Here is a 20,831-nt window from a genome sequence, read left to right on the forward strand (position 1 = left end):
GTCTTATGGCCTCATTCAGCGTGTGGCATAGAAGGAAGACTGCCATACAGTGGCATTCCTCCCGCCCCACTAAACCAGTTCTCTTGCCCCGTTTTGAGATGAGGGTACCAATGGTTTACCATCAGCAGAGTCTCAGCTGGAACGGTAACGCCTTATTGACTGTCCACCAACAACAGCACCACTGGATCATTGTGACGGCCACCCCACCTGTATAGGGTGGGTCATCTGTCATGTATTTCTGCTGCTGTGTCAGCCATATGAGGGATGTTGGACATGAGCATGGGAAATATACAATGGGCCTAATGCACAGAGAGAAAACTCATTCCCAGATGTGTTTTTTTTGGCGAAAATAAACACCTGCCATGGGAGTTTTTTTTTCTGCTGACAAAAAAGTTCGCCAACAGATGCTTTTATCATGGCGCCCACATAGCAAACCTGCAGTACTGTGATGAGATACGCCGCAACAGTGGCTCCATTTTCAGGGATCCCACCAATCGCTAAAAAGAGCATCTTGTTCTCCTCTTTGGACTAGGGCATGTACTTAATGTCAGTGTAGTCGTTGTCATTCTCTATACTCATTCAGACCTCACGGATTTATGAGGGTGAATACAATAAAGTAGTAGTGATTGAGTTCCTCCAATAAATATTAAATAAGTAACATATGCAGGAGGAAAACAGAACGCACAATTTAGTTTATAAGGAGCAATCGCCCCAAATCCAGAGTGAAGTTTACTACCTCTTCAGACTCTTGTGTTAAAAGTATTTTCTTCCTCCTTTGAGCCAAGGTCAACTTAGGGCTGCAATGTTTTCTTAAGTAACTTTTTGATGTATTGTGCCCTGCAGAGACCTTAGTTTCATGACGTCAGATATTCATTCACAATTGGGGGCTCATACGACATTTCCCACATCAAGAAATAGGATCTGAATTAGGAATGCATGCAGAGAGCCTTGTGACCCCTGGTCTATGAATAGAGCAGCAGTTGCTGTGGCACCAGGGCCAAAAGGTGTGAGGGGTTCACGCTAACTCAGTTACAGCTATGTTAGTTACCAAGCAAGGTGATGAAGGCCATGTTCCTTGTTTGCTTTGGGGTTCATGGCACCATTCCTAAGGCCTCTGTTCTGACTAGAACTTTAAGACTAAGAATATCTCTGAATATTTCGAAATACACACTTTTGCCCCATTCCTAGTTGAATTTGGCATCTTCTTGAGTATCTAAAAGAAGAGGAAAAACAGGGGTATTTGAGAAGACCATGCAACTGTCAGTCCCTGTAAAACCCAGCATATTCATAGCATTAACTTCTACGTCTGCTCAACATCTCGCCTTAAAATGGATACCTTTAGAGTATTCTGCCTTGAGCAAGATGTGTACTGTCCCATTTCATGGCTTGTGTCCGAAAAGAGAATCACATGTTTCTATAGCAACTTTTGCCAAAATATTCTTTGAATGTAACTCCTGTCTCTGACAAGTACTATCCATGAGCAACTCCAAGCCAGTGTTTAGATCCTTGTGTATACATTATCAACTCCAAATCAGTTTTTAGATAAAGCTAAAATGGAAGCTATTTCAATTTAGCTGAGTAAGGAGTAAATCCTTTTGGGAGTATGCAGGCATACCCACGTCAAAAATAAATATCACTGGGCGAGGAGAGGGCGGGGCTTCATGCCAAGAACTACCTGAGGGGCACTTCTATCCCCTGCCGCCACCAGTACTCACCCCTTCCCAAACAACCTCACAAGGGATATTTTCACACTCTCTAATAGACTTCGACTGCTTAGAGCCTCCAAAGACGAACTGAACAAGCATTTACAATGCAATGGTCTCGCCTTTGTTAAAGTTAGAGCTATAGGCATTGCTCATGACATTATTTTTGTTTTTAAAACATATAAATAAATGGCATTGTCATTTGCAATGCCATTAGCTTAATCTCTCGCAAATGCCAGACCTATTGCATTTGCACCCACACAGACACAGAGCCACACACAGAGGCACACGCACCGAGCCACTCGCACCCACACACACACGGAGCCACACAGAGCCACATGCACCCACCCAAACAGAGCCACACATACTGAGCCACACACACAGAGCCACACACACACAGACACAGCCACACACACATACAGAGCCACACATACCGACAGAACCACACACAGACAGAGCCACATCCACACACAGGCCGAGCCACACACACACACACACAGAGCCACACACACACACACAGAGCCACAGACACACACACAGAGCCACACACACAAGCACACACAGAGCCACACACGCTCACACACAAACACAGAGCCACACACACACACACACACACACAGAGCCACACACACACACACAGCCACACACACACATACACACACACAGAGCCACACACACACAGAGCCACACACACACACAGAGCCACACACAGAGCCACACACAGAGCCACACAAGAGCCACACACACACACACACACACACAGCCACAGAGATACACACACACCCTCACCCCGGGTACTCTCCTCATTTACAAATGGGTTATTCGACGGCCCCACCAACTCCCAGAGCTCACCTGTTGCTTCCCTCAGCCCAGGTCAGCCACCCGCCCATCTCTGCCCAGTAACGCCCCAGGGAACAGAGGGAAGAAAGCAAGCACAACCAGGGAACAGAGGCAAGAAAAGTGATCACAACCAGGGAAAAGGATCTGTTTCACTTTCGTTCAACATGTAGCCCATTCCAGACATTGACACCCACTCAAAAACAATCTTCCAGCTCCAGAACTTCTTTTGAATCTAGATATCTTTGTAAATCTCTCCACAACAAAAATAACTTGCTTTTTCTGTAATACTCCATTCCAATTTGTATTACCATATACAAGTAGAGTTAATATTTATTGATTTAAAAAATGTTAGGCTGTGCTGTCCATGACAATATTCAAACATGTGACCTGCAGGTAAAATGAGAAGCCCATAGCGACCCCGTAACGTGCAGAATCTGTTTTCTCGAACTCATAAGTACAAATAAAACAGAATCATCGTACAAACACCTGGGCGCAGGAGACTAGACTCCTTCCTACTTTAGAAGTCCTTTGAAGGTCAGCCGATGGGCAGCGCCTTCTCGAAATCCCACCACCTGCCTTGCTACTGCATCTTGAACATACAGGAGCCTTTTTAGCAGTTTCTGTACCCAGAGCTCGGCAGTATCCATGTTGATCCTGATTGTGGTTCTGGCCAGCGCTTCTCCATCTATCCCCTTCAATAAAGACTGCATCCTAAGACTAGTTGGACCCTTAGGATTTAGATGTTTTGGTAGCTTATGGATCAAACTCAGACAGTACAAAAACACCTATGTTCTAGCACTTCCTAGTGTGTTGTTGAGGCCCAGAAACCTCTAACTTACTACTGTGTAGCGCCATTCAATCGGCAACCATCCAATCTTCTCGCAGTGTGGTTGATCATCAGGCTCTACCGCTTTGACACCATTCTCAGAGAGGTTGAAACTTAGCTAGGTGTCATGAGCATAGTTTTGAGGTACATCCTCTGTGGCTTTCAGGAGTTCAGACAGTGGTATTAAAAAGAAATTAAGAAGGGGTCGGTTTTGTCAAGTAAAGGAATGTTCAACAATATACAGGAGATTATTATTAATTCCCCAGTGGGAGGTTAAACCTCAGTAATTATAACTTTTATTGGACTGGCAGAATAAATGTGCTGTATGAATATCATTTCACAGTTGAGAACTTTTAAATATGTACACTTGAACATTTGTACCATAGATAGCGCAGTGTCCATTACAGCACATTCACATGTTATTCTGTTAGGGTCCTTATAAAGTAAAGGAATGTTAAGCATCATGCAAGAACTTAGTTTTAGTACCCAGTTTATAGATAAAGTCTAGTGTCTCTGTGTGAGGTTTATCAAGTAGCTAACATTTATCCTTGATAGTTTCACTCTACAGCAGTGGTAGCCTGTAATGTAGAGTATTGATGAGGCGGGCCCATCCACACTCTCTTCTACATGTGCACACACATACTCACAGTAATCCACATTCGCACTCACTCACATCCATTCACAAGCGCTCACACATACACCCACTATTTCGAAGCACATACACATGTGTAAACCATTCACAGAACACACATAAATACACATTCATACATAGACCCAACATTAAATCAAAAAACCTTACAAGGCCGACTGTGATCTCAAGTGGCGAATGGGAAGTCTCCGTATTTCCTGGAGGCTTCGGAGAAGGAAAAACAGCAAGACCCTGTCTTCTTCTCTCAATGACTGGAATGGTTAGGGGTCAGCTAATAAGAGGGGGATCTTGAGGTACTCGTCACAGTGTGGGATGGAGTCAGTGAGGCTTACTGAACCCACCCCTCTCTGTGATGAGCGTCACTGATGGACACTCAGACTGGACACTTCAAAGCTTGAAACTGAAACGCCCAGGTCTGAGTCTATTGGTGACGCACCCCCTCATCACGAGAGGGAGGACCTTGCAGTGCTTTGCCAGGGTGTGAAATATTAATCCCCCAAAAGTTCGGCTCCGGGAGCCAGGTGCCTGCGCATTTAGAGCATGCTTAGCGCCTGGCTGCCTGACCGGATCATGAAGAGTGTCTGTCATGCTGACCTTTGCTCAGTGTGACACATGAACGCCACTCTTCATACGTTGGGCGTGCAGGAACCCCTCAGACCAGTAACAACAGACTGCCTCTACTGGGGAACACAGTATATTTCTGGGAGGGACATATGTAACATCAATATTTGACACAGCTCCCAGAAACTACAGTGTATCTTCTATCAGGGTGCTAAAGCTACCTTCTTTATGATCAAAAAGATTATTTTACATGGGAAACGTCCTTGTCTGGAAAAAAGACTCTTGTGGTCTCGGAAGCTAAGGCACATTTCACAACTGTGCTTCTGGAGTTATACAAGGACCGTTGTCAGTGGCATGCTTTATTCTGTATTTGTTCGTGTCACGTTATGGCTTTGCGTTGATTACTTTGTTTTGTTAACGTCTTAGAACTCCCTGGTCGTCGAGATACCGCCGTTCCGCAACCAAAGGATAACTAGTCCTGTTCAGGTCAACTTCTATGTGTGCAATGGAAAACGCAAGAGAAGCCAGTGCCAGCTGTTCACCTACCTTCCTGCCAATGGTAACTTCATTTTGAGAGTATTCAGTGTTTTTGTACCTTTCCCCTGTAGACAAAAAGGGAATATTAATGTTAAATCAGCTGGGGAATCACCCAGGGAAAATATAAGGGCTTCCTTTGCATAAAAGACAGTTTTTTTTTCTTGTGAGTGGAAGCCCCATTGTATAGGATACAGAATTGTAAATGTGAATCTGATTAACTAGTTATTAGAATAAACATATCTTCTGTATTTGCTTTGGGGGGATTTTATTTATGGATTCTAATATTCCATTCAGAAATGGCGTTCGCGGGAAACAATCATCGTATAGGCCATGAATGCTGGTAGAAATGTTTTGAGATTATTTTTGTGACCTCTTAACAGTTTACACTACAGACAACCCACAACCCCCATGCCCTATTCCGAAGATGCACCGTATAAATTGTGATCACAAAGAAGGCAGCTATCATGGAAGATAAAGTCCAGGCAACAACTACGTGGTTGTCCGCATTAGTAGCTGACTACTTACAGGAAGGTGGCCATGCCTGTTAAACACCTGCCTCAACATGCGTCTCCTTGTGTGGGCCATTGCTGCATTTATTAACACAACGCACTCTATTTCGTGGAGTACCCCGTGCACGCCATGCACAGTCCCCAGTGTTGTGGCAGCTGGTGCAAAGCTGGGGGAGGAGGAGGTGATTCTCTTCCTGCCAGGCAAGAGTTCGTGAATTTCTCACTCTGCGAAAACATTAGGTCTTCACGCTCTGTCAGAACTAGAAATATGTGTGTGGCTGCAAGCAAAAACACTTGAACAATGCAAGGAGATCAGGCCACTTCATAGATGTCCACACAGGCGGCTGAACCATGTTGTCTCCCTTCCTGATACAGGATGATCTTTTCATTGGCATTTCAGCGAGTGACTTCATTGATTGACTAGTTAACACACAACTTTAGCAGTTACTAATTTAGGGAAGGAAATGAGGATTTCATGTTTGTAGAGTTGTATGTGCAGGATAGGCTAAAACCGGGTCAGGTGGCTCAGGGGACTAATGCGTCCATTGCAGGGGCCTGTGTTCGACCTCATGGTCACAGGTTCAAATCCCCAGCAGGTCCACTCAGCCTTTCATCCATCTGAGTTCGATAAAATGAGTACCATGGAGTTGGTTAACAATGAACATCTGTTATTCAGCGCCAAGAGACCTCTGGGTGAACATGCGCTTTACAAATACACATGTTATATAATGTAGGCTCTCTGTTTAGATGAGTTAAAATAAGCGCTCTATCTTGGGGGACCAGGCCTAGGTGCATCCCAGGGTTACTTCTGATTAGCATGAGCTGCACCTTTGTCGTTGGTCTCACTGTGGGTCATCAAGAACGTAGCGAGTAACAGCTACCAACAGGCATTGTACTAGATTAATGAGAAACATTTCAGTTCAAACTATTCCTTCAAACCTGGCTTTTCAAAGAGTCACTGCCCCCTCACTAAACACAAGCACTCGAAAATGTGGCTACTGCTGTCCACCTCAGCCCCTTCTGCACCACAAAACTCCAGGAGACTCCTGTTCTGTAGTTGGATCGAGGACTTTAAATGAATAACCGTTCAGTAGGATGAGCCATATTGATATGAGAACTACAGTTCCTATATCATATGGTAATGCAAGAGAGCATTAGACGCAGGACCTCCAACCAGGAGGAGGCCCCACTGTCAGCCAGTGATATAGCCCAACAAAGACTCATTGAATGTATGTTTGGATACATGAATGACATGCGCTTGGGGTGGAGTACCCATTTCGAGTCCTACATTTACAAAACATTCAGAAGACATAGGGAAAAGCAGCAGGCTTTATAACCATTGATCTCTCAAACCAGTTCAAGAGGTAGCCTGTCCTAGACGAGAGAATAGCATCCAACTGGGTCACCATACCTCGATATTCCAGGGTCCATCTTGGGAACTTAAACAGTTAAAGGAAATGTTTCAATGTATCATGAACGTAGTCAGGAGCTCACAAGAGAAGGTATTTGGAGAGTTTGAAAGTACTTTTTTTAGTAAAGACCCTTATTGACCATGGTTCTGAGATTTCACTTGAAAACTACAGAATGGATATTTGCTTTGGATGAGTCTGATATTATTTTAAGAAGCCAGATACAAGTTAGTGAGTGGGGCTGTGCACTGCCTAAAGAGGAACACGAGGGATTTATCTCGAGACTTAGCTCATTTCTTGTACACAATTATACTGACATAACAAGTGTTTGCAGTTTGTTGGCAGATGAAGAAATATCTTTAAGCTTTCTAAGAATTTTATTTGTCAAACAATGAATCAAGCCTGTCAAGGACCCAGCCCATGCCCTAAGCTTTTGACTCCACTATTTGATGCTTAGTTGTAGATCCTACATACTGGGAGAACCATCTCACCTTTTTTAATGTACCAGCGGAGGGATCTTGTGCTATAATTTTCATTGCCGAGATGTAGAACAAACGATACGGTGCAGGAAACTGAAGAAAGTTGGGTACTAGTGCAATATAAAAGGAACTGGAATGGTCCATCTGGACCTTCCAAATCCCAAGGTTGATAAGGCACTGGGGGCAGATTACTATTTATAATGATATTATATGTATATAAAGGGCTGGTGTCAATGCTCCCTAAAGAGAGTTAAGACACCAGCAATCAAGGTAAAGGCTGATGAGGTCCCAATGCACTGACTGAGAGCAAGGAAGACAGCTGTATAATATACGTGACATGGCCTGACATCGCAGTCTGATATAGGAGCATCTCGGATTTCAGGGGAAATCCCATATGGATACTTGTCACCCACTCCAAGTCCAGCTTGCGACCCCCAATCTTGTTTGGATGTTTTGGTTCCACTGATGAGGCACTTACATGAAAAGTTCCAAACTTTGGTTGTTACTGGCCAAGGCACACACCCAATAACATCACAGCCTGGTCGTGTAAGTTCTCACACTGCTGTGCTTGCCTGTCAGAGATGAAAATGGAAGATAGTAGCTATGATTTTCCATCAATTTCCTAAATAGTTATCCCATGACCTGAACATCAGAAATAACTTGTAATGGGATTAATACTTGAATACCTCCGTAGACTTGTACTACGGGACACGCTTGTGGTCCTGCAATGGGACCATCATTCTAGTAAAAATAATGAAATTTTTCTACATATGTGGTTGCACAGTAGATCAAGAGAAAGTGATGTGGCAGTAGGCTTTTACTTCAGAAACGGTGTGAATAATAACTCACTGGAGACGTAGCTACCAGGCTTGAAAAGGCCTATGAAAAGTAATGTGTGACAAAGAGTGATATTGAGAAAAAAAGAAGTCACGGGGGGTAAGAGCGCAGAGAGAGCGAGAAAGTAAGATAAAGTAGTCTCTCATTCACTAGAAGGTAACATATAGATGTCAGTGATGGAAGCATATTACTCATCGAAAATTACTCTTTGGGCATGACAACCGCAACAGTAGGGAGAAAAGCCATCGAATTGAGGGCAGGGAACTGAAACAGACCAGAAAGTTGATTGAATCATGAGCAAGGGGCAGCCGTTAAACCGGCTGCAAGTATAAATTGAATACAGTCAGTCTCTTGCCAACACGCAGCTACATCTGTTTGTAAGCGAGACCTAAATATGAATAGCTTCCTCTGACAAAGCCATAACTGTTTCCTTGTAGCTGAGTGCAAGCCCTCATGCTTCACTGGCCTCTGCCTACTCCCATTTTGGGTGCTTTTCTATGTTCCCTACGAGTAGAATAACTCCCAAGAGGGACCTGTCCATTTGGTTGATAATTATTCTGTTGTGTATCCGTTGATGCTCCGTCGCAAATATTTAAATAAACTTTAAATAGGGAGTGTAATAAAGTAAAAAACCTAAATTACACACTGCTAGAAAGAAGGCTGTTTCTGATGGATACTTCTAGCCGCAGATTGCTCACCTCGTGAATCCTCCACAGTGCCAGGCAGATTGTGCCATCAGACTCTCTGCCGACTCTGCACCACCTCCGCATGTGATGACATGTAGTTGTATATAGGCGCCACTCCTGCACGCTGACATCTGTTCCTCTTTAAACATCCTTCAATGCAGGTCCAGAGCTCTGCTCCCAAATGTTTGGTGTAGGTGCAGACCTCAAACAGTGTGCTAGGGCCCCATTGAAGACAGGTTTCAAGCTGTCCTTGACTGACATCAGCAGACGTCTGTCACAGACCTGCATGAGATCTCTGTTTGCTGCGTGAGCACCAAGCATTATACAGAGCCATGAGACAGATGCTCCCTGTTGCACCTGAAGATAGTCAGGCAGGTTGAGGCCATCAGCATGTGTTTGTAATACAAGAGGAGAGGCTGGTCATGCTTAAAGTTCTGAGGTTGTTCATGGTCCTGATCTTGGTCTCATTCTCCATCATCAGGTAAGTCTCAAACAAAGTCAACATACAAGTCATGGTGGGAGCATTACAAATCCAAAAAAGGTAAGCACCCTTCCCACCCATCCTGCTCATTTTACATGTCACACAGTCTGTGTTCTAAAGGCCTGACTCCACCTACTTCATTGCCCCCTTCTGGTCCTGATATCTACGTTCACCAAATTTCCAGAATTGTTGTCAGAGCAGCAGCAAACTGAGGCCTTTAAAGAGGTCATGCTGCATTTGTCCAGAGATGTTCCGGGTATTTCCAGAGGGCCTTAGCTCCATGGATTTGTTGGTGGCTGAAGGCGAGGCTCTGCTGGTAGGTATTTCCCTGTGCTGCCTGGCCCCATCGGCCTTCATCTAGTCCTCAGCCAGCTCTGCCCTACACTCAAAACCTCCTGCCACAGACCCCACTCTTTATCCTTGAATCGATACTGGCTGTGATGGCACCAGCTCCCGTCTTTGCACTAGTTCTGATGTTGAACCAGAACCACCTTCAGTGTGTTCTTTGGCTGTATTTTTTATAAGATTACAAAGGTCCAACCTGTGTCTATGGATTACTCTCCACCAGTTCCCTTGTCACTGCACCATTATTGCAGGAGAAAGAAGACCATTTTCAGCTCAGAATCCAACATTGGCTAGAGCTTTCGAATCAGCTCCCAGGACAACAATGAGGAGGCATATCAGTTTCCCCCGCATTATGCTGGTAATGGCTTGTTCTTGGACTGGCAAAATGCTAGTGGCCTAGACACCTCATCCGCAAATGACCTCAACTCTCCCTTGGGTACTCTCGCAAAGGAGAGAGCACCTTTTGCTGTGGTAGTTTGCATGGGAACATATGTCCTGGACTTGCAGCTACCTTCTTTAGAGACTAAAGTCAATCTATGTATGAACATTTTACGAACCAGGCTTTCGGTGAGCCACCCAATTGCTTGTCATCAAAAGCCTAACCCTAGGGATCCATTATTTCTAACACCACATCCCACTCAATAAAGTTTGGTGTTTCAAGCTTCATTTAGTAAGATCAACCAAAATGAATATCCTGCTGCTTCCTCTGGCAGACAAATAGACACCTCGGGTAAACAGGTGTTTCCTTCTACTTCATTGGCTCTTAACCCATTGAATTCTGTGTGCCTTTTGGTTTGCTATCCACATGTCTTGTGGGGCGTGCAAGCCAAGGTTTTTCCCGCTCTCCCATAAGACTTATGGGGTTCTTTTGCACAGAAGTTGCTTGATGGTCAATGTTAGATTTGGGGGTCTCTAGTTGGCACAGGTAGGTACTTGTGACAAATAGGGACCTTCTCCTCTAGTCAGGGAAAGGGGATTACACACCTAAAATAACCCCTGCTCACCCTCTAGGTTGAGTGGCGCGAGCAGTCAAGGCGTATTTCAGAGGCAGTGTAAGTTAAGCAGTTGTGACCCCATACAGTAACCCATTGACAACACTACAAATGGACACCACACAGGTTTTATATAAAAAATATTTAGACTTTATATAGAGTTACCACAAGACCATAAACAACAAAAATACACACTATGATTACTTTAACATGGTAGATTAAGCTTATTTCCGTTCAGTTTTTAGATGCGACACTGCGTCAATGTACCTTAAGTTGCATTGCGCTTCCACGACAAGCAATGTCGCAGCGATGGGAAATGCGGCAAAGTTCAGATACAAAGAAATAAAGACGTGAAGATGTTCCAGATGCTGCACGCTTCTCGGGGATGCAAGAAGCTCTCGGTTCGATGCGTGGACTGCAGCTGCGACACCTTTACGATGCGACGGCAACAGCTCCAGCGGTGACGCTCTTCTCCACGATGCGTGAAGCTTCCGCTCGATGCGACAACTACAGCGGCGACATCCAAGATGCGACGGCAGCCGTTCCGACGGCGGCGCGCTTCTCGGGAATGCGAGGTGCTCTTGATCAATGCGGTGCAGTGCGACAGTTCCAGCGGCTACACCCTCCTTCTCCGGAGTTGCGATGGCAGGCACAGCGACGGCGACACGCTCCAACCTCGTTGCGAGATTCTTCTCCTGATGCGGTGCAATGCGACAGCTCCAGTGGCGACACACTCCTTCTCCGGAGTTGCGACGGCAGGCACAGCGACAGCGACACGCTCCGACCTCGTTGCGAGATTCTTCTCTCCGATGCAGTGCAGTGCGACAGTTCCAGCAGCGACACCCTCCTTTCTCCAGAGTTGCGACGGCAGGCAAAGCGACGGTGACACGCTTCTTCTCGTTGAGTCGCGCTTCCACATCCTTGCGACACGCAGTTCCTCAGAACGCAGTTCCAAAACAGAGCAGGCACTTCCAAAAGAACTCTGGGGGGCTGGGGGGTGAAGTCTGTTGTCCCTGAGACTTCAGCAGGAGGCAAGCTCTTTTCCAAGCCCTTGGAGATCCTTCACAAGTTGAAAGCAAAGTTACAAAGTTCCTTTCTCCTTCCTTTGGCAGTAAGGCAACCACTGCAGGCCAATCCCCCAAGCAGAACTCCAGCTTGGGAATAGTCTCTCCTCAGTTTCTTCAGGTTCCTCTCCTCAGTAAAGGTTTCTTCTTGTAGTCCAAAAGTGATCTAATTTCATTGGATCAGGGTCCCAATATTTATACCCAGAACTCCTTTCTTCTCTGAGGGTAGAGGGGCCTTTGCCCAGTCCAAACCAGTTCTGAAGCACTCTGTTTACCAGACTTCTCCTTTCCTTTCACAGTGCAGGGCATGCACATCAGACGCCCCACTGGAGGTGGAGCCAGCATTGTGTAAGGCAAGTACAGTCCTGGAGCACTCTGTTTACAGGACTCCTTCTCTTCTTTCAGTGTGCAGGGCAGAGACATCAGCCGCTCCCCAGGAGGTGGAGCCAGCATTGTGGAAGGCAGGCACAGCTCTATTCAGAGTTCAGGTGCACTCCTCCCTCCCATGAAGATGCAGATCTCTCTATTCACCACTTGGTGACTCAGTCTGTCTCCTGGAATTCCCCAGCCCTGTCACTCACAGAAACCAGAAATAGGAATACACAAACTAGCAGAGGCAGGTTTGAATGGTTAGACAAGCAAAGACCTACTTTCTAAAAGTGGTATTTGCAAACACAGAATAATAAAAAAAACTTTACTAAAAGATGTATTTTATTATTCTGAGTTCAGGCATACTAAACTTGATTTTCCACCAGGTTTTCTGAGCCTGCTAGGATTATAAAATGTAACTATTCTAACAGCCCATTCTGGCCTATGGAGAACAGGTAGCCTTGCAATAGTGAAAAACGAAAATGGCTTTAATTCACTATTAGGACATGCCACACACACCAGGGCTTGTCCTACCTTATACTTACAATGCACCCTGCCCTTGGGCCTACCATAGGGGTGAATGATATGAAGAAAAGGGAAGGTTTAGGGACTGGCAAGTGGGTGCACTTGCCCAGTCAGCATGACAGTACCAGACTGCACGCATGCCCTGCAATGGCAGACCATAGACACATTTTACAAGGCTGCTTCTGTGGGTGGCACAACCAGTGCTGCAGGCCCACCAGCAGCATTTGGGTTACACGCCCTGGCACACTCAGTGCACTAGACTAGGGTCTGACAAGTAAACAAAAATAGCCAAACATGGAATCACTAATCCATACATCAATTTACAATAGGGAGCACTTGCACTGTGGCACTGAATAGCAGTGGCACAGTGCCCAAAGCATCTAACACAGCAAAAACACATGAGGCAACAGCAAAAAATGGAAGGGAGACCCACACAAATGGTGCCAGGTCTAACAGTCAAGATGCAACCAACTAGGTTTTCAGAGCTAGCCCAGATACTTTGTATTTTGTTTCTAGCACTATGGGCAGAAGTGTGGTTTTCTGGCTGATACGGTTTTGCAACTGTAAAAGTAAATTGGGCTCAGTTAGAGAAACTTTTGGCAAAGTTCAGGCTGAGCCATTTTATAAATTCGAGCCAGAGAATTTGGCAGACTATAGCGCACAAATCACTCATGCATGGTGCGTACAGGGCACTAATCTGCCCTATAAGACTACCAGATTATTTGTTGTATTAGTGGGTTTTAAAACTCTTTTCACCATGAATGGACAGACACAGGACATCCACACTATATGTTTAAAAAACGTTATTAAAAATTCAATGTTATAAACTACTGCTGATTATATGAATAGATGCAACTATAAAAGTAAACACAATAGCAGTAATTAACACCTTGGCTGCTAGGCGTTATCCCCCCCCTGTGCTGAAAATTGCCATTTTGCTGGTGTCATGACGAGCTCAGCTCGTCATCAGCACAGCTCAACTGTGCATCATGACGAGCTGAGCTCGTCATGAGCATCGAAAGGGTTAAAGCTATACAAATAACAACATATTAAAAAGAATTGAAACATTCTGATGGTATAATTCACTGCAATAAATGATTAAATAAGTCTTTAGGTAACCAGCATCCCTGGATGTGGATAACTGGATTTTTTGGACCTTCTTGATCGACATGCACTTTAATGGAGCAAAGCTCTTTGTGGAGATTGTAGTGCACTGTAGCACTTCAAAGATAGCACCCTAGTTCTCCTTTTCCCAATTAGCCAATACCCCCACCAATAAAGGAAATTCATGTCTTCCTTACGGGCCTTACATATTGTCAGAATCTGATTTCACAACTTGTCCAGCATTCTGCAGAGTCCTTTTGTTGTTCTAGGGGCAGATCACAACTAGCAACAAGGACAGTATTCCTCTTTATCTGTGCTTGTCGCGGGTGCTATCAAACTGCTTTAGTTCCCCCACATCCTGTTGCATAAGGCGAGTAGGGGAAAGATTTTTTACATTTCTGCCCACTCAGCATGCCATTGATTTATATCAATAGGTTCTTCAAGAGGTTTACGTTGGCTACTCCCTTCCTCTATTGTCTTTTTCTCCTCCCATCTCTCCGGTCGTTTCTCAGGTGTGTCATGAGGATTAATCCTTACTCACCAAGGGTGCAATTGAGGTAGTACTTGTGAGGAGAGTGCTCAGGCTGCTACTCACATTATTTCCTGGGACCCAGTAAGGGAGGGAAATGAGACCTCTTTTGGACCACAGGCTTTTGAACATGTCCCTGAAGTAGGACAGGTTCAAAATGCTGCGGACCCCACCGACTAGATGGTTTCCTTGGGCCGGCAGGACACTTCCTTTCATGTTTTAAACCTTCTGTTGTACAGACCTTAACTCACTTTCACCATGGAGTGGTGCTTTACCAATTCATCAGTCTGCTGTTGGTCCTTATCTCTGCCCCTGGGTGTTCATATATGTAATGATGCTGGTCATGGTTCACCTACACAGGTCGGTAATATATGTCTTCTCATACCTAAGTGACTCCCTTAGCTAGTTTTTTACCACCTACAGGTAACGGTTTAGTTGCTGTCCACTCTGGGCTTTTCCATCAATGAACCAGAGTCCCACCTTCACCCTGTGCTCCTCTTCATAGGGGACATTCTGGACACAATGCTGCCATGTTCCTTTTCCCACCTGTATGTAGTCCGCAATATTCATACTATTTTCACGATATTTCAGCTCAAGCCCTTGTTCCAGCTCAGATGGTATTGAGACTTCTTGAACTTCTGGCCCTCTGCATCCTGCTATTCCCTCATCCTATTTGGTACATTTGGACTCTCTAACTGAACATTCGACTTCAGTGGGTCCAATACTGGGGTTGCCTGTCAGATCAGATTTGTATCTTTCATGAGGAAGTCCAGAACCCTCAGTGGTGGAAGACAGGCTAATGTGATGCGGAGTAGGCTGGTTTTCTCATTCTGATAGATATATGATCTCTGGGTTTGGGAGGTCATCTTCACAATGTGGAGATCAGAGACCTCTGGTGTTCGATGAATTATCAGCCTCCATTTAATCTTTTGGAGCTACGCTATTCATGTTGCCCTCAAGGCATTTCTGCCTTTCATTAAGAGTAGATCTATCCCAGTGGTAGTGCTGTCGCACTACCACTCTGCAGCACAAGGCAGTATGGGGTCTAGTTCTAGCTCTGATGAGATTCTATGGCTGTGGCGAGGACCGGTTCCCCAAGGAATCTCCCTGATGGCCAGCTCCCTAGTTAGCCCTCTCAACATCAGAGCGGAGAACCTCAACCCAAGTCACCTGGCCAATCACCAGTAACATTGGGCATCTTTTCCCAGTGGGGCTTGCTCATAGAAGATCCCTTTGCGATCTCTAAGAATGTGTATTGCTGGGCCCTCGGTGCCTTGAAGTTTCCTCTTTGAGGTTTTCTTGGGTACAAATTCTGCTTTGGTTGGGGTCCAGCATACTCTATACGATCCAATAGCTTCCACTGATTCCACAGGTCCTGAAGAAGGTCAAGATGGACAGGGTGCAGATCATCCTGATGACTTCGGATTTGGTCCCTAAGAGTCTGTTCCCTCTTCGGAAGGGCCTGTTTTTCCAACAGAAGGGCGGGGTCCTGCTCCCGAAACTTTAAGGTCTACGATTGCATGCATGGAGATTGAGTGAAACCAGGTGAAAGGTTTTATTTTGCCACACAAACTTGTGGACTGCATGCCCTTATTTTAAGCCCATCTATCCTGGCTGTTGGACAAAGTTTGTAGCCTAGTGGTGAGACCACCATATTGACCTTCTTCAGGTTAAATTGTCGGACATACTCCTTTTTGTTTTGCTCTAGGCCCAGCAAGGCTTTGCCGTATAGGCTATTACATTTAACATATTGACTGTTTTCTCCTTACTGCGTTTGCCTCTTAACTTCTCATTGTTCAAATCACCTATTTATGAAAGGGCTTACTTCTACATTTCTGCCGGCTCCTTTTGTTATGCCGCAGTTGGACCTTAATTTGGTTCTTACTTTTTTGATGTGCACAAACTTTGAACCTGTACATAGTTGCACTCTGAGGTTCTTGATTTTTAAGACCACCTTTCTTTTTGCAATCATTTCCATACAATGCCTGAATGAGCTCCAGGTCCTATCGTGCACCTACCATTAACTATGTTCTTCCCTGAAAATTGGTGTCTCTGTCTCAGGCATCCTTTATCATGAAGGTGTGTTGCTCTTCTACAAGCGACAGGCTATCACACTCCCTGCATTTTTCTCCCTGCCACATCTCTCTAATGAGACGGTGAGGCTGCACCCGTTGAATGTCAAACAGGCCGTAAGGTTTATAGAGACAGGACTGCTGAACACCGTTCAAACAGTCAGCTTTTTGTTGGGTTTGTGGCACAAATAAAGGAAATGCAGTACAAAAATGGCACCTTGTCAAGATGAATTGTTCTGTGCTATGCTTTGCACAAGAATGAGCCTCCTGAGTGTGGGCCTTCGATATTATTTCACCAGAACTAAGACTGCTACTTATGGCATTGACTAGCGGAGTTATTGTGTTGAACATCTGCCCGATTGCTACATGGGCATCCACCCACATTTTCGCAGGGCATTACTGCCTTCACTCTCAGGTCTGTTGGGGAGGACCATTTTGCCCACTTGATCCTTGAGGACTTTCAGGTGAAACGCCCACTCCTCATACCCTTGGCCTTTTTGGAAAGTACTGCTTTGGTAGCAATTCACAAGGTGAGAAATCTACAGTTAGAATTATCCATCAGAAGAACAAGTTACGTAAGTTTGGGAACACTCTTTCTGGGGGATATTATAACTGCAGATACCCCACCGCTCACTCTCCTCCCTGTTCTGGGAAGTAGATTTTTTGTTTTTAAAAGATCCTGTTGGACGTAGCCTTTAGCAGGGTTATCCTCAAACATTTTGCTTTTCTCCTATGGTTCTTTGACTTTGATTTTGTTGGTTTTAGGACTATGGCACCTTATCACTACTGTCCAGGGCTAAAGTGCAAGTGCTCCCTGTGTACATTGTATCTGTAATTGGTTATCCATGGTTGGCATATTTGATTTACCAATAAGTCCCTAGTAAAATCCACTGTGTGTGCCCAGGGCTTGCAAGTCTAATGCTAATAGTGGGCCTGCAGCACAGATTGTGCCAACTCCATTAGAAGTTGGACAACAATGTCTCAGACCTGCAACAGTAGTGTCTGTGTGGGCAGTTTTAAACTGCCATGTCGACTAGGCTAGTGCACCCACTTTTTTCCTTTTATTACATGTAAGGCTACTCTAAGGTAGGCCCAAAGAAGCTCCATGGGCAGGGTGTGGTGTATTGAAAAGGTAGAATATGTACTTGTGTGTTTTACATGTCCTTATAGTGAAATACTGCTAATTTCGTTTTTCACTGTTGCAAGGACTATATCTCTAATAGGTTATCATTGAAGCTGCCTTGTAACTTCTTAAAAGTGTAACTTCCAATTGGTAAGAAATAGAGATTTGGACTTTGTGGTCCCTGAACTCACAATTTAAAATGCATCTTTTAGGGAAGTTGGTTTTAAGCTCTGTGTTAAAAAAATTCCACTTTTAGAAAGTGGGCATTTTTTAACTTTACCAATATGTGCCTCCGTCTGCCTGTGGAATCCTTGACTGAGGGAGGGTGACAGTGGGCTGTTTGTGCATTCACTCTAAACAGTCACACATACAGTCACACAGAGTGCCCTGCATACCCTGATGGCCTATCCTCAGGCTGATGGGTCTTCCTGAACTAGTGTGGTGGGATGAGCTGTCACAGGCACCTAAATAGGGCTGTGCCTGGCCTCACACAAAGCTGTCTCTACCCCCCTGTAGTGTGTCTGGAGCCAGGTCGGGGATTGGCAGGGTCTTGTGCACTACAAAGACTTTCCTTTGAAGCTTGCCTACTTCAAAGGCTGAAGCTGGTATGAGTTTGAAGTTGTGACACCATAACTTCAGAACACTTCTGGACTAAGAAAACATTCTTCCAAGAAGAACTGGATGCTACAGGAGAGACTGACATTCTGCTTGTTGCTTTGTTGTGCTGGCCTGCTGGCTGTTTCTGTCCTGGAAATGAAAGGACTTGACTTTGCTTTCTACATCCTGCTTTCCAAGGTTCTCCAAGGGCTTGAGCATGCTTGCCTCCTGTTAAGAAGTCTCCCGGCCATCAAAGACTTCACCTACCAGTGCCTGGGCTCATCTTCTGAGAGCCCTGACTTGCCAAGTGGTGCCAAATCCAGTTCCTGGGCTCTTGGAAGTAGAATCTGGCAATCTGGGAAGAAAATCCACGCTTCGACTCTCAGAACCTGAAGTGTGGTTGAAAGGTCACCACAGTCGAAATCCTGAGCACCCCTTCACCTACGACCTGGCTCACACTCCAACACGGACGCTGCTGTGTGGCTGAAGAATCAATGCAGCACCTGCTTATGGTTATGAAATTTACACAGTGCCTGCTCCGCCGCATCAGCACAGCGTGCCCTGATTTTTGATGCATTGTCCCTGGGTACCCAAGTGCTTCATCGACGTTGCCCAGCAATAAGGAACCAAAGCCGCGTGTCTGGAGTTCGATACATCACCTCCCCTCACAGTAAGGAACCAACACATTACCTCTCCTAACAGTAAGGAACCAATGCCTCACCTCTCCTGTGCTGCAGTATAGAACCAAAGCATCACCTCTCCTGGCAGTAAGGAATAAACGCATCACCTTCGCTGGAACTAAGGAAACAATGCATCACCTCCCCTGGGAGTTAGGAACCAATGCATTTTTGGGCTTTTCCGGCACCTCACTTCCCCTGTGCCTGTTTTCGTCTTTGATTTTGACGCACCCCAGGTACTTTGTGCTAAAAGTGACACACACATCCATAGTTTCCTATAGACTGAACTATTTTGAACTGTTTTAAAAGGGATATTTTAACTTGTGTATGTTAGATTTTTGTTGTTTTGAGCTTGATTTATTCAGATAAATATCTGTTATTTTTCTAAACTGGTGCAGTGTCCTTTTGTAGTGTTTGGACAGTGTTACTGCGTGTGTGTACAAATGCTTTACACATTGCCTCTGCGATAAGCCTAACTGCTCATGCCAAGCTACCAAGGGGGTGAGCAGGGATTATCTTAGCTTTGTGACTCCCTTACGCAGACTATAGTGAGGGTCCCTACTTGGACAGGGTGCAAACTACTGCCAAGTGGAGACCTCCATTTCCAACAGGTCCCAAGTAATTTTTAGCAAACTTTTGATCTTTGACTGTCAGTCGCTTTGTGTCTAAGGGCATTAAAACATGGTTTTCAGCAGGCTGGGATGGCATCTGTATCTGGCTGAGTGTCCGTCATTCAGAGGCAATGTAGATGGTTCCACCTGCCGGCATTGCAGGAGCTACTGCAAATTTCTAGATCCAGTCTGGTGCCTAGAAGGATTCACAAGGTGAGGAATCTGCAATTCAATAGAGTATGCATCAAAAAGAGTGTTTATTGAGGCAAGTACCTTGTTGGTCTAGACCTGGTTTAGATTTGGTTGGTAATGTAAAATCCTCCAATTTCGGAGTGATTTGCTAAATTTGTAGAAGGATCCACCTCTAGAATTTCCTTCAACATACTGTTATCACTCAACTTTAGCGCACATTGGTAGTCTTCGGGAAATGACATCTGCATCTTTTTAAGAATCCTCTCAAAAGAGACAGCCTGAGAAGCAGAACTTCAGCTTGAGACAGTTGCAGTACCATGTGGGAGTGAGTGTAGGTGTATTTTCCCGTTGCCTTGGTGCGGGCATGTATCATAGGTGTTCTGACACTGCCATGTGACATGCGGTGCTTCTGAAGTGGATTGCTAGGGCAGGATCGTCATGGGACCTGCTTCAATGGTTTAGGATGTGACTCATGAGGCTGCTGACTGTTTAAATATATCTGACACAGAAATGATGAGTAATTCCCCCTAGCTGTGCAGTGCCGCCTGTCCCACAACGCTTGCGTGTTGTATGAGTGTATCTTGCCAGGCGTCCCCCCACATTATGGCGTTGCCAGGTGTAACAGCATGGACTGTCCTTGGACGAAGAGCAAGCTTGCTGAGCAATGCAATCCAGCGTCTCAGCTGGCATTTTGGGTGAACTTGAGGTAACAGGTGGTTTCTACTCGGGAGTATTTGACAAAAATTAAAGGGTGCACGCGGTACATCCCCAAGGGAAACTGCAGTACTCCTGTGAGTCACAAAACCAAGGGCATTATCTAATTTCAAAAGACATTTTCCAGGTCATTTTACCTTCATCTAGTAGTAGTACACAAATGCGGTCAGAAAGTAACGCATGTTCACCAGAAATTAGCACTATCCATACTTCTTGTCACAGTTCCACCTTCTTTTCCACACACCTGCCACGTCCTATCATATATCAGTTACAGAACAGAGCCTTTCATTTTCTGACACAGCCCACAGGGAAGATGTTTCCAATAAATTGCGTGTGACAATTTTACAAAATTGATGGTTTTACTATTCCTTGTATGATCCGCATTTTAAAAAATCTGTAA

At 45.1% G+C, this 20,831-nt stretch overlaps 1 protein-coding gene across 5 annotated transcripts in view; it reads left to right on the forward strand.

Annotated features, from left to right (window-relative positions):
- NFATC1 (nuclear factor of activated T cells 1) overlaps positions 1-20,831 on the forward strand; it is a 428,485-nt gene that overhangs the window by 250,942 nt on the left and 156,712 nt on the right. For 4 of the 5 annotated variants that reach the window (XM_086965521.1, XM_086965517.1, XM_086965520.1 and 1 more), the window contains exon 8: positions 5,006-5,138. The exons of the other annotated variant lie outside the window; for it this stretch is intronic. In XM_086965521.1, the coding sequence (XP_086821647.1) occupies positions 5,006-5,138 (133 nt within the window). The remainder of the gene's footprint in view (positions 1-5,005; positions 5,139-20,831) is intronic. 5 annotated transcript variants of the gene reach the window in all.

This window comes from Lissotriton vulgaris, chromosome 4_1, assembly GCF_964263255.1.
Source record: "Lissotriton vulgaris chromosome 4_1, aLisVul1.2, whole genome shotgun sequence".
Lineage (NCBI taxonomy): Eukaryota > Metazoa > Chordata > Amphibia > Caudata > Salamandridae > Lissotriton > Lissotriton vulgaris.